Raw genomic sequence first — 15,147 nt, forward strand, 5'->3', positions numbered from 1 at the left:
TCGGCAATGAATGCTTTTGTTTCACACCCGTGTAAACACTAAATTTCACTTTACTTCAGTTACTTCTTCGCCGTCCACATCAAAAATGGCTGACGTGTCTCGTTTTCATTTATTTGGTACACCGCGCCCGATCGAAAAAAAAATAAAGGTATAATCTGTTGATACATGTATCATTTCGTACGGCCACAAACTAGACAAAATTGAATGTGCACTACATAAGGTTACTTGCACATTAATGTAATTACTCACAGCTCTATTGCCTATGGGATCTGGGGAAGAAGATTTTTAAATTTTAAAGGTTTTCTGGTGTATTCTTATGTAAACTTTACTCATCCATTACGGCCCCACCCTTGCCCCAGGGGTCTTGATTTGAACAAACTTGAATTTACACCACCTGAGGATACTTCACTATGAGTTTCATCTTTCTTGGCCAAGTGGTTCTTGAGAAGAAGATTTTTAAAATACACCATTGCTTTTTCACTAATTCCTAATTATCTCCCCTTGAAAGAGGGCATGGCCCTTCATTTGAACAAACCTGAATCCCCTTCACCTAAGGATACTTTATGGCAAGTTTGGTTGAAATTGGCCCAGTGGTTCTTGAGAAGAAGACGAAAATGTGAAAAGTTTACAACGACAACGCCGACAACGATGACGACGACGACAACAACAACGACAACGACGACAACGACAGACAACGGACAAATTGTGATCAGAAAAGCTCACTTGAGCCTTTGGCTCAGGTGAGCTAAAAAGATTCTACAGAGTCAAAAAGGTAAGGTTGTTTTGATCACCGTAACCTTGGAATGATATGCCAAAAAAAGTAAGACTTTTCCTCTGTTCTATTTTCAATAAATTTTAAAGTATTTTTCTGACCTAAAGTTTGTCTAAAAGGGCTATTAATAGCAAAACCATTTCTGTAACTAAAGTTACTTCCCATCCTCTAATAAAGACAAGTTAATCTTTAGTAGTATTATTTTTAAAAGAAACAAGGCATCTTGTTCAAACACTTATACCAATGTATGGTAGCTTATTGCCATGAAAATCAAGTCTTTAAAAGGAGGTTAAACTCTAGAGTATAGAGTCATAATGTAATACTGGTAATTTTAATTTGTTACATTGGCGTCGGAAGCAAATTGAAAGGGGGGGGGGGGGTAGGTGAAAGAAAAAAAATAAATTTCGAACCTGAAAAATCTTAGCAAGCAACCCCCCCCCCCCCAAAAAAGTAAAAGGTGTCTATTGTCCAAACAAGAAAATCCTATTTCGTGAGGGGGGGGGGGGGGGACTTCTTTCAGTACCAATTTTTTTCTTTCAAACTTACCACTTACACTACCACTTATTCTTCTTCTAGGACTACACTGCCTTGCCTGATGAGAGTTGGGGGAAGGGGGGGGACTAAATGAACCTATGCCCCAATGTTGAATACCTATATGATGTCCATCTTTATAAGCCCCCCCCCCCCCCCCCCCACCCCGATTCATCCCTATGTGTTATGCATAAAGTTGATTTATAAAAAAAACACTAAATGTTTTTTAATGCTATCGTTAAAATTTGGAGATATAACTATTAATATATAATATGTATGTAGAGAGAGAGAGAGAAAGAGAAAATTAAGTCAACTAAAAAAAATGCAATAAATTTCGGATTACACTTGAACAAATCGTATTTGGACATGCATGGATCAAAGGAGATCCGGATCCCTGGAAATTTTATTTTTTTAAATTGACATAGTAAAATTACTAAAGCTATGTCTCAAATCCTTTTCCCCTTCCGATTTGAGCCACCACCTTCTAAAGAAAATTTTCTGGATCCACCTAACCAAAAAAATACATCGGGCACGGGGTGTCGACTTGAATATAGCCGATAATGCTTAAATTATAAATAAAATCGCTGTCATTTAAGTGTTTTAATGCAATGAGAAAATACTTGTGTGATAGTGGGATGAGATGAACGCGCTGGCACGCCGACGCGCTGAATACAATTAGCCATTCTGAGAATCTTTGAATAGCAAAAAAGGAAATGATACAGAAAATATTCTAATAAAATAAACACAACAGCAGGGCAACTACAGAGTGGGCTTAGTTGTAGTTTTGTGCAGAGTAAAAAAAATTATTTGTCTATTGTTTCAAGTTATTGTGGTAGTAACAACAAAATTTGCAACTGTATTTGACATTGTTTCTCTATTTATTTAGGTTGACTGTGTTATATGTGGTTTGTCATAGTAATACCTGACAGGGAATAGATCCTGTGTTATATGTGGTCTGTCGTAGTAATACCTGACAGGGAATGGATCCTGTGTTATATGTGGTTTGTCGTAATACCTGACAGGGAATAGATCCTGTGTTATATGTGGTCTGTCATAGTAATACCTGACAGGGAATGGATCCTGTGTTATATGTGGTCTGTCGTAGTAATACCTGACAGGGAATAGATCCTGTGTTATATGTGGTTTGTCATAGTAATACCTGACAGGGAATAGATCCTGTGTTATATGTGGTCTGTCATAGTAATACCTGACAGGGAATAGATCCTGTGTTATATGTGGTCTGTCGTAGTAATACCTGACAGGGAATAGATCCTGTGTTATATGTGGTTTGTCATAGTAATACCTGACAGGGAATAGATCCTGTGTTATATGTGGTCTGTCGTAGTAATACCTGACAGGGAATAGATCCTGTGTTATATGTGGTCTGTCATAGTAATACCTGACAGGGAATAGATCCTGTGTTATATGTGGTCTGTCACAGAATACCTGACAGGGAATAGATCCTGTGTTATATGTGGTCTGTCATGGTAATACCTGACAGGGAATAGATCCTGTGTTATATGTGGTCTGTCATGGTAATACCTGACAGGGAATAGATCCTGTGTTATATGTGGTTTGTCATCGTAATACCTGACAGGGAATAGATCCTGTGTTATATGTGGTCTGTCATGGTAATACCTGACAGGGAATAGATCTTGTGTTATATGTGGTTTGTCATAGTAATACCTGACAGGGAATAGATTCCGTGTTATATGTGGTTTGTCATAGTAATACCTGACAGGGAATAGATCCTGTGTAATATGTGGTCTGTCATAGTAATACCTGACAGGGAATGGATCCTGTGTTATCCTCCAGGTGAATGACAGCTAGTCCATCCTTTTGACTCACAGGTGTAAACAAACCTCCCAGATAAAATCTTCCTAAAATCAAAGGTCACCAAGATTTAAGGGCAGGACACGAACTTCATAAGCATGATGATTACTGGATTTTATATAATTACTTAGTTGCCTTGTTAAAAATCAACTCACATTTTTTTTATGCTAGTATAAAAAATTGTCAATTCACAATTATGATAATTTAACTGGCATGTTTGCAACTTGTATACAGCAAATTTTGAACCCTGACATTGGTCAATACCTATCTAGCTCTCTGACAGTTTTACTGGTAGCCGTGCAGTCCACGGTGAGATTTCTGGGACTGTCCAGTAGTTCCCTGACAGTGACAATGCTGTAGTCCAGAATGTTGGTCTTTACAACTCGCTTTATTCCAGACAAGAACTGCTGATACTGATCTGTCGAGGTACATCTACCTCTTGTGATGAGGAAAGTCTGATATAGGGATCCCAACCAACACACCTCCTGAAAAAAATTAAATAAAAAGATCTAATGGTATCACATTATCACAATTAAAACATGTAACAGCATTTGTTTACGATACAGAATCAAATTTACCTGTAAAAACAGATGGCCTGATGATAACATGATAGACTGTATATAAACTAATTATAATTCAAGTGAACAAGGGGATGAATGTTTTCCAAAGACCCTTTCTTAATTCTCAAGTAAATAATCTAAAAGCTATATTCACCACAGAGTCAATAACTGTATATTATTGGATTAGATTGGGTCTCTTTAAGCCATAAGGGAGTTGTGTAATAAACATGATAAAATACAATCGCAAAACATGCAAAAGCTGAAAGATTTATTGAGATATTGTGTGGAAACAAAACTTATAAAACAGACAGATTTTTTTTAAATTTATGACCTTGACTTTTGGACCTCAAAACCAAAACTAATCTTCCTTAGGCCATGGAGAGTTATTGTGCAAAATTTAATTGCAAAAGATCAAGGGCTTCTCGAAGATGTAATCACATGGAACTGAAAGCGTTACACGCAGACAGAACTACAGACAGACAGACAGAGTCAGACCGAAATTAATATCCCTCACTTTCAGCTGGGGACAATAAATTATTTACCTGTTTATTGTCCACAAAAATGTGGTATTTCTCTATTTATTTTTCCATGTTCATCCGAGATTACTTTGACTTTTACACCAGGCCTGATTTTATATTGTGGCATGTGCAATGGACAAGCAGTGTAAGAGTCAGAAGAATCTCGGATTACTGTCTAGTCATCAATCCCATTTTTTTTCTGATGAGCGAGTTCTAAATCTGCAACATTTTATCATCGTCACCCGCTGCTTAGAGCGTCTGCTCTCGAAGTCGTGAAGTAAGGAGTCAATCCTTATGTCGCAAGTACGAATCCCATCGTGGGACATGGAGACCGGTCCTTTGGATGAGACTGCATAAACCGAGGTCCAGGGCTCGACATTAACGCTTGTCCGCTTGTCCGGTACAAATGAAAAATAAATACGGACAAGTGAATATTGCTGGGCACTTGTCCGATTGAACAAGTGCATTTTAATGTAAAGGGGTCTCTAAATAATAAAAAGAACGGCTGTTGAAAGCTAAATCCAATTGGTTGAGCTAATTCGGTAGTCTCAAGACGGATGCTGTACATAAAATCTAAACTTCGATCCCGATATGTATCGCTATATTAATATTGAGTTCACATTCGATCGGGATCGAATTAAGTTCACTAATTGCATACAGGGCTCGAGCTGTGATTCGCCATTGTCGCCAATTGCGAATTTTTTTCAAAAGTGGCGAAAAGAAATTCATAAGTGGCGAAAATTATTTTTTTAGATGTACCATGTACAAAATTTATGTAGTCCCGTTTAGCTCCTTTGTTTATTCAATGTACACAGATAAGTCCCTTTGTTTACTTAATTAATGCAGCAGAGGTGTGAAAACTGAAACCTACATGTAGGAAATCACGTCTCGCTTGAACGAACAATGCTGACTAGGTAACTAGCCTGGGGCAATAAAGGGATACAAAATTGCTTGAAATGATATAATTTGGATTAAACAAGGGGGGATAAAGTGTTAATGGGAGATGAAGTTAATAAATAAAAGATTTTTATCAACAAAATCTGGATCTATGTACATGATGTAGATCGTTTCTTTTTAAACCGAAAGTAGGATCGAAACATGATGAAAATTGTAAAGAATGGCTTCAAATTTTACCTACTGAAAATTGAAAAATGTGTACATTATTATACCGTTAACTGACAAAGAATTAAACAGAAATTGGTTTGGAAACAGAATTAACTTTAGTTAGTAAATTACACTGAATTATTTACAATAACATGAGCTTGCATATTAAACCCTGGAGTCTCCAAGTTGTTAAAATAAAGTCAAGTTTCAAACCTAATTTTCATTTCTTTTTAATTTACTTCTCTTCACAATTTAATTAATGAAAAAATGAAAATTTCTATTTTTAAAAAATGTCATATTTTACTAGGTCTGGAGCCCCCCCCCCTTCCCAGGTGAAAAAAAAAATGTAAACAAGAGGACATTTTCTGTCAAGAGTTGGCTGATATCAATACAATATCAAATTAATTGTGTAATTCCAACATTATTATTTTTTTCGTTTTTTAAATGGATACTACCATAAGCTTTAAACATTACAATTTTGAAACAATGTCTGTGTCAGATAAACATAATAAAAAAAATTGAATTAAAAAAAAGTGCATTGCATTGTCGAGAAATCAGATGTACGTATGCCTTTCCTTAAAGATTGTGTCGCGAAAAGTGGCGAAAAATATTTTCGGTCCAGTGGGAGCCCTGATTGCATACTACTGAAAAGTCATGGAAGATACGAATCGAGTTGTGAATATTGTTTGATATTGACAGGTTCACTTGTGGACATTTATGTTATTGTCAGGACAGAAAGCCTAAATTAAATTTCGTTTTATGTGTCTGTTGTATTTATCAATAACATCAAGAATCAATCAAGCGCATGATATGTGTAAATAAAAGGACTTTATTTTAATTTTCAAGTTGAAACTATTGAACTTTATTGAAAAATTTTCGGACAAGTGAAGTTGAAATTCGGACAAGTAAATGTCTTGGTCACTTGTCCAAATGGACAAGTAGGAAAAAAAGTTAATGTCGAGCCCTGAGGTCGCAGTAGATGCTGGCACAAAAAAGATCCCTCCTTGCTCAATGGCCCTGAGTGCCCAGTATAGGACAAAATTTGCAGCTCTCCACCGGCAAGAGGTGGCGTCTCCATATGACTGTGAGTGAAAAATTCTCTTGAGGGACGTTAAACAATGTACAATCATTAAGAATTTCCAGCAGTCTGGCTATACTCTCTTTTCCTACCTGATCAGTCTTGCTGAGCTGTAGCAAATCCACTGCAAGTTTAAGAAATTCTTCCTTCTCCCTACTGTCAACCATTGCTGTACCTATGGAAAAACATCCACAGACCACAATATCTATGTATCATCACACACCAGCTGCTTACATTATCAAAGAAGGAACGAAGTGATAAATCTAATGCAGTTTTTTAAAATGTCGGTGTCATTTATGTGACACACCTAACAGTTTTATGGTGACTGACTACAAGTTTTATACTCCATAATAAGAAATTACTGAGAATATTGTTTTTCAATTTTTGCGCCAAAATGTCCAATTTAGATAAACCAGCCGATTTATAGTCGTAAAAAATGAATTGTATATATGTTGAATATTTTAATTATATGGGTGCAAAATATTATAACATATTATAAACAAATTTATTTTCTTCTACAAACCCTATAAAGAAGGCTTAAATTTTTCAAAATATAATTCAACATTTTTGCACGACTCAAGCATTGTACAAGTTAATGCCTACTCGTCATATCACTTCCGTCGAATCTTGTGATGTGTCGAAAAAATGTTGTTATTCATGTTGGAGTGATATTTACGCCTTGACTCACTTGTCAAATCATGACATTACAGTGTTCAGTCAACATGACATCAAAAATTATTTACATTTCCCTCATTATTGTAATTTTGACAGTTATTCCTTGTGACAGTGCGGATAAAGCCACGGGTGAAAGCACTGCATCTCCCAAAAGCAGTACATCGACATTAAGCACGACTACACCGAAACCAGGTGCCAATGAAACAGCAAAGAATGGAACAGAAAATGTGGGAGATGGTAGCTTTTTTAACTTTAAAGAAAACAAAGGGATGTTGATGAGGGCATTTTATGTGTTGATAGGCCTCACTGCCATTGTGGTGGTATACTTCGGAATTAGAGCCTGGAGGTATGTTCACTTATCTGCTCATGTTAGTGTGATTCTTACTTAAATTCTTCAGCAATCGGGTGTAATGATTGCAAAGTGTTTATGTGTGCAAGTGCTTATAAAGGATGTATTGATCGTTTGTTGTGTAAAGACCCTCTTGAGAATTTTTCACTCATGGAGACGCCACCACTTGCTGGTGGAGAGCTGCAAATTTTGTCCTATGCTCAGCAGTCCAACAAAATAATTAAACATAATTTAAAGAAGATTAAAACTGTATTTGAATTTTATCATCATTACATTTCGCGGTCCCTCCGTCATATACACACTGCATACTTCATGCGAATTTGATCATCGTATAACAAATTTCGTTGAATTTTTGTGTGAGGTCAATTTTCTTCATAAGTTTTTAATCTAGTTCATTTTTCTCACCTGGCTAATACCTTATCGCCATCAAAAACTTGTTAAAACAATTAATCAATCATAGTTTGGTACTTGTGTTCATCGAGGAAGCCATTACGAGATACTGAAAAGCGTTTAACAGATTGTGATCGGTCGGTTATAGGTAATTTGTACGAAATTTAGTCGGATTTTTGCAAGTTGCTTTCTCAACATCTACTGGTCATTTGGACTGACACAGAACGTAAAGTGATCGGTCTAACTGTCTTGGTTGTTTTTATCGGTCTTGCCGACAGGACCGAAAGATTTCAAGAACTCTGAGTAAGGGATCTTTTACATGCCAGCATCTAGTGCAACACGGGACACAGTTTACAATGTCTCATCCCAAGGTCCAGACTCCTCATCCCATGGTGGAATTTGAACCCATGACATAAGGATCAACTCCTTACTCCACAAATTTGGAGCAGAAACTCTAACCACAGTACTGTATGTAAAGGAGGATTGAGTAAACATACATTGAAAATTCATAAATACATATAAATAAAAATATATGGCTGGACGGGGAATCGAACTCTGGACCCCTGTATTTCTAGTCAGGTACTCTAACCACTGAGCTATCCAGGCCGATGTCCTCAGTCCAGCCTAAATTCCTACGTGTGCATGTATTGAGATCACCTCAATTGTCTGCAGTTTTAATCATCTGTTACTGCATTATTAAACATGAAAATTTTATTTTGCATTTTTTTTTATATCAGAATTTTAATTCTTAATTAAACATATTGCTTGTTCTGTAATTGTATCAATTGAAATTTAAAACAATGTAAAAAATCAGTGTTCTGGTGATGTGGGTTTTATTTTTTTTCTTTCAAAATAACCATAAGTACTTCAATTATTTGTGAATTATGAAATATTTATTAATTAAGTTTGATTTTTGACATAAGAGTGAGAAGAAAGAGGAACAAGTCAAAGAAGTATGGATTGATTACGGACGTGGGACAGATTGAGATGGCGCCACTCGACGCAGATGACGACGACGATGATGAAGATACTACTGTGTTGAAATGAACAGACGGAAAAATGAATCTCCCTTATCTGAGGTGAAATAGAACAGAATACAAAACATAAAGTTATGCCCTTCACACTTTAATATTTCTATATGCATTCTCAGCGAAAGAACTGAAAGAACTGGGAGTTATATTAAAAATTGTTTTTGCAAGTGTATATCAAATAAAGCATAGGTACTTTTGATTGTGCAAATAGACAGAGTAAATAGTTGCTTGTTATATAGCTACAAAAAGTGTTAAATCATATTTTATGTTCTCAATTCAGATACTGGGATATCTCAGAACTGATGAGATCTTATGAGCAAATGGTTTAATAATCTTTGAGCTACTCAAGCAAAGCAGAGAAGTAGATTTCTAGAGAAGCTTTAGATATTTTGATTAAAGTAGAGACATTATGGATATAAATCAGTTGACTTTTGCTTAATGAGGAAGTTACTATGTATGTAAATGAACACATGAAAGATATGCTTGAAATTCTTGAATGATAAATCACTTTTGTTATTAAGAATATGATGTAAAAGTCAATTATACTGTTAATTCTAATGATTGATTTTGGGAACTAATTGTTTTTTCTGTACTAGGTACTCTATGTAAAATCTTGGAGGATCACTTTTCACTTTGTGTCATGTACTGCATTTTTTTTATTTGTAACTACATGATCAGCATCAATTTCATGAAGAAAGCATAATTCAGTGTGTTGTGTTGTAAGCTTTTGATGAAAGCAATGATGTATAATTGAAAATTATTTTGACATTTTCTTTTTATTGTTGATGTTATTAAAAATTAAGGTGCTGGTTATATTAAGGAATAACAAACTGTATTACATAATATTGTACAGGTGTTTTATTTAATTTTCTGTGTAAGAGCCTTGTGTTGTTGATAATACTCTGATTTGACAATTTTACAAGAAGGTACTCTATTTATAACCCTGTCTTTAAGTGTGTGTTTTGTTAAGGAAATCCATTCCATTTTTGGAAGATTTTTTTTGTATTTTGTTGTAAATATGTATATATCTGAACATCTTGAAACAAATGAACTTTAATTTTTTTTTTTGTACCCGGAAAGTCCAGAATTTTCCTAGAGAAATGTTAAGTATTAATGTTTTGTTTTTTCTTAGAGAGGAAATATTTTTAGCTTACCTGAACCCAGGGCTCAAGTAAGCTTTTCTGATTGAAGGTTGTTCTATATCTGTTTGTTATGTGTGGTTTGTGAATTTTTCACATTTTTAAACCACTCAGCTAGTGTCAACCAAACTTAATTCCCACAAAGCATTCCCTGAAAGGAATCTAATTTTATTTTATGTAAAGGACCACACCCTATTTCTTATTTCAAGGGGAGATCACTTAAAATAAGTGAAAATTTTATGACCTTTTTGAAATTTTCTCAAGAACCACTGTGCAAGAACTTTAATGAAAGCTTCATCACACATTAGGCCAGATAAAATTAATCTTTAGATTCTCATCCCCACCCGCCCCTCTCAAAATGTCCCGCCCCTGTGTTTTTTTTTTGATTTTTGAGTATTAAAAGTATTTTCATGTATTTTTATTCAGCAAGAATTTCGGTCAAGTTTAAGTGTTATCTCCTGTCTTCATTAAAAGTCGCGTGCCGCTATTTTATATAAAAAGAGCCATGTGAAGAATGGAGAAAAATTCTGGCAATAAAAGCAGTTTAAATATGTATGGAAAAGATAATTTGTCAGTATGGAGAAAGAGAGAGAAGAAAAAATAGCATAAACACATCTAGATACTATCACTGGCATGAGTAAGTTTTTTTTTGAGAGAGAGATTTTAACAAAGTAAAAATAGACAATCGAAGAAAATGACACCTGGTCAAGGTTTAACAATCCCCAGCTATGTGTGATTTTGCTTTGAAAAAAAAACATTGTTGGCAGACTTCAGAGAATGTTAAGTGCTAAGGAAATGTTAAATCTTAAAACTGTTCAGGCCTAGGTTTTTCAGTAGAATATTTTATCAGAATATTTTATAGATTTTGCAAGTATGACCTATTTTAATGTCGAACATATATGTCAAGTCTCAAGAATGATCACATTTATGAGGAAGGTGGAAATCTATGATATTTTACAGAAAACAGAGGGATTTGTTGGTAAAACTAAAAGGTGTTTGGGGAAAGGCCGATGAAAAGCCATGCATACACAATTTATTGGTATCCCACCTCATTTTGTTTGGCATTTGCAGTATATGTATACTTGATAATTTGTTAATTAACATTTAATTTTTTAAAGCAAGAATCTTCTTTAAAAATTAAAAAAAATACGAAAAGAATAAAATCTATTCATATTGGCATTAAGATAATTTTTAAAAAATCTGTACGAAGAGTCCATGTTTTGCTAATACTTACAATTTAACAATTATAAAAAATAAAAAGATAAAATCCGCCCACCCGCCCCAATTTTTTAGCAAATTAGGATGAGAATCTAAAGATTAATTTTATCTGGCCTTATACAGAGTATATTTAATTTTTTTTTTTCAAAGTAAACATATCCCCAAGGGTAGGATGGGACAATTATAGGGGGAACATATTAATATGTAGGAATATATAGAATTTTAATTTTAGAACCTTCTTCTGTAGAACAGCAAAGCCAGCATTTGTCTTTTTGATACAAAAGCATCCTCATGTTATGTAGATTTAAGTTCCATCAAACCTAACCCCAGGGATAGGGTGGGGGCACAACAGGGGATCAAATATAAGCATAGAGATTTAAAGAAAAAGTAACAAATCTCTTTCTCAAGAGTAACAAATTCATACATTGAAATTTTTATTATTTAAATGTGTTTCTCTAATTTCTACCAACACTCAGGTGAGCAATGTGGCCCCTTGATTTTTTTTTACAGTATCCTACCGGATATTTTAGTCCCTAATCAGAACATAATTTAATACAGGTGATGGTGCTTTAATGAAACCAAAATTGTTTATTTTTATAAAAAGTTCTTATAGATTTAGTGATATTTGAACATAGGTTTGTCAGTATAAAAATGTAAGAAAAACTTAGATTAGTAATCACAAATCTAGTTGTACATTAGAAAACATTCCTGTAATGTCTATCAATGTTTCTTAAGATTACACCCAACTTAAATATTGCTTAACTATTTCCTCAAATGACAACATATGATCTGACTTTACATTCATCTGAGTTCTATATCTCTGCTAAAAATCAAAATACTTTTTTGTTAAACCTATATTTTGTTATACAATACCACAGAAAAGACTAAGAAATTTCTGCATTGTTTTGATGGTCATAGAACAGTGATTATTCCATCACGAAGGCTAGTTCAAACAGTGGTGATTAGCTTTACTTATAGTAATACACATGATTGTGTGTAATGTATAATAAATCCTAGGTATATAGTGCTGTATATCCATGTTTGCTTTATACCCTTTTTAAGACGCATGATAGCTTTGTTAAAAAAAATTTCATTTTTCCACAGAATATATAACTTATTTATTTATTTCTAAAGATTATGATGCCTCTTTGTTGTCTTTGAAATCATTCATACAATTTATTTACATTAAAATATTGCTTGATCTCTCTGTACTATGACAGGTATATGTAGCTGGGTTATAAACATTAAATGAAAGGAACCTTCCCCTAGCTTCTGTTTGTACCATTTGGTTGTCCTTAACATAATTGCTAAGAGAACAGATATACTTTAAGTATATCATTTGTTGAAATTCACTATAATAAAAACATACATGAGAACCTTAGCTATCCAGGGACAAAAATTTCTAACTGTTGTATCAAGAATAATATAGATAAAGTGTCCTTTTGTTTTTTTTTTTGCTATTAAGACTTTACTGTTACAGGTAATGGAAATTTCCATATACAGTTTATACTATAAAGTATTAAAATGAAACACATTAAATATTGTCATTTTACAAAAGAAATTATGGAAGAAAAATGCAGAGGTTGTTTTATTTGCTTTTTATGGAATGGAGTGTATGAAGTATAAAGAGAACAATGCAGAAAGACACCTTTCAGATTTATTGCTGTGCCTTATAGGATAAAGATGAAGTTTTGAGTGGTGTCTCTGATTTATGCTATGTTTTCTACAAGTATTGGATTATATTGTACATTCAGTAGTTATAATGCAATGCCTATACTGTTTCATTTTGCTTTCCTCTATTAAGATGAAATCATACCAGGAAATTGATATCATGTTTATTAAGTTTGCCTATTTTTCGTTGAAGTACAAGTTGATATGTAGTTTATTTCTTGACAGTAAGGATGCAAAGTTTATTGCCTCTATCAATGTCTAAGTCATTGTTGTTTCTTTAGATTAAGAAAAAAATTCACAATCCATCTTGTGATTAATAAATATGTTTAAAAGTCGGAGGTTTTCCTTTTGTTTTTAACCTCACCTTACCTTGTGAGCTTTTTCTGATGACGTATTGAATGGCATTCATCTGTCAGTCAGTCTGAATGTTAACTTTTAACATTTTCAACCTCCTCTCCATAACCTAATTAATGCAATGGTTAATAGTTTGATGAATATTTCAGCTTGGGCTGGTTGCACAAAAACTATTCCAGGGTAGGGCTGTCTTGAAAAATACATTTATTGGTCATATATTTATATGGAAAAACAAGTTTTGTTTGTGAAGCACTGATGCACCCATTTGGCAGCTTATGGCAAGGGTTGAAGTTTCTTAAATGCAGTCAGCCTCCAAGATCAAGGTCAAATTGTTGGTATCCGAAGGAAGGTCTTGTCACGAGGAATACATCTGTGAAGTATAAAAGCGCTAGTGCCTCGTGTTCAAAAGTTATGGCCGAGATTAAAGTTTTAAAGAGTAAATCAAACTCCTAGGTCTGTGATAGGGGAAGACCGCTCCATAGGATGAGACTGTATAAACTGATCGAGGTCCCGTGTCTCAGTAGGTGCTGGCATGAAAAAGTTCCCTCCCTACGCAATGGCACTCAGTGCCAAGTATAGGACAGAATATACAGCTCTGCACCAGCAAGTGCTGACGTCCCCATATGAGTGAAAATATCTCAGGAGGGACGTTAAACAACACTAACAATCAATCAATAAATCAAACTTCTAGGTCAACGTTACATTGTAAAAGGTCAAAACTGCTGGTATCCGAAGTAAGGTATTGTCACATGGAATACACCCTGAAAGCCCTAGTTCTAACTCTTCAAAAGAAAGAGGGCGCTTTTGATTGGCATTCGGCAGGAATCTGGGCGTAATTGAAAAGTGAAAATTTTATCGACATGTCACATGAAATTTTATGATCTTTTTATTTATCGGGTTCCTGTGCAACAGGAAAGGAAAATATTTTCCCGAAGTTGAGCTTTGATTTACTGAAAAATAACTTGAAAATGGGCCAGATCAGACATTTGGTACAAAATGGTACATTTTTAAACACGTTTTTCTAAAATGTTTCTATCTCTGGGTCTTCTCTCCATAATTTTGAAACGTGATTTGTGTGTATTTTTATTCAAAGAAACGAATACACATTCTTAAAAAATGGAGAGAAGACCCAGAGACCGCGAAAAATGCAACTTTTTCCCAAAAAATCCAAATGTGTGAATGTGGTGTTTCTTTGTCCTTTTTAGATCATCTAAATACGCGTAGCGGCTAGAGCTAAGTAAGTAGGGATACCTGTTTAGTGCGTTTGAAGCGAAAAGTTTTTGGTTCGAGCCTGGCATTGGGCGTTAATTTTTTTTCATGCAAACAATCATTTAGTTTGTTAGTTTCGTTTTATGTCCTGATGTATTAAAATTTTGAGTTTGATAAATTTTGGTTCAGTTTTGTTCTCAAGCGAAATCAATTCTAATCTTCTATTCTATAATGTACATGTACACTATCATGCATCAATGCATTAAATATTTTAGGTGTTTATTTTTTGTAAAACATTACTATGTTATACTATAGTACCCCTAGGAAAAACGGGCATAGATGTTACAATATTACATGGTCTTTCAAACTAATTGAAAAAAAAAACTTATGGACGTGTTTGTAAAATCTGACCAGCTATGTTCAGCCAACCAAATCATGGACATTTAAACCATAAATGTTTCGTAAAAATGATTCCTGCAGATCACAGGCCAAATACGCCCATTCTTCTTATATATATTAGGGATGTCAACGAACAGTCGAATGGACCGACGATCGAATAATGAAACGACATTCGAATATTTAATAAATGCAAATAGGAGGTGTTAAAGAATTATCAACTCAAAATTGTAAAGCGTCATTCCTCAAATCATTATAGTATCCGTCATAATCCGACCTCAGACGAATAAAAGTTTAAATACAGTCACAGTATTCCCCA

At 34.3% G+C, this 15,147-nt stretch overlaps 1 protein-coding gene across 1 annotated transcript; it reads left to right on the plus strand.

Annotated features, from left to right (window-relative positions):
* Positions 1 to 7,003: 7,003 nt before the first annotated feature.
* On the plus strand, positions 7,004 to 8,857 carry LOC134279998 (membrane protein FAM174-like). Its single transcript, XM_062762401.1, has 2 exons — positions 7,004 to 7,417; positions 8,734 to 8,857. Exons 1-2 carry the CDS (start codon positions 7,095 to 7,097, stop codon positions 8,855 to 8,857), a joined length of 447 nt encoding a protein of 148 aa, XP_062618385.1. The 5' UTR covers positions 7,004 to 7,094.
* The last annotated feature ends 6,290 nt before the right edge of the window (positions 8,858 to 15,147 follow it).

The sequence above is a fragment of the Saccostrea cucullata genome, unplaced genomic scaffold (genome assembly GCF_032062105.1).
Source record: "Saccostrea cucullata isolate Sc308-1 unplaced genomic scaffold, CSIRO_AGI_Scuc_v1 ctg14591, whole genome shotgun sequence".
Classification (NCBI taxonomy): Eukaryota; Metazoa; Mollusca; class Bivalvia; order Ostreida; family Ostreidae; genus Saccostrea; species Saccostrea cuccullata.

What these genes read in the sequence shown, in the direction of transcription:
- LOC134279998 (XM_062762401.1), top strand. Translation starts at nt 7,095, where the DNA reads ATGACATTACAGTGTTCAGTCAACATGACATCAAAAATTATTTACATT. An exon ending in TTCGGAATTAGAGCCTGGAG is followed by an intron (nt 7,418 to 8,733) that starts GTATGTTCACTT and finishes TTTTGACATAAG; the next exon opens with AGTGAGAAGAAAGAGGAACA.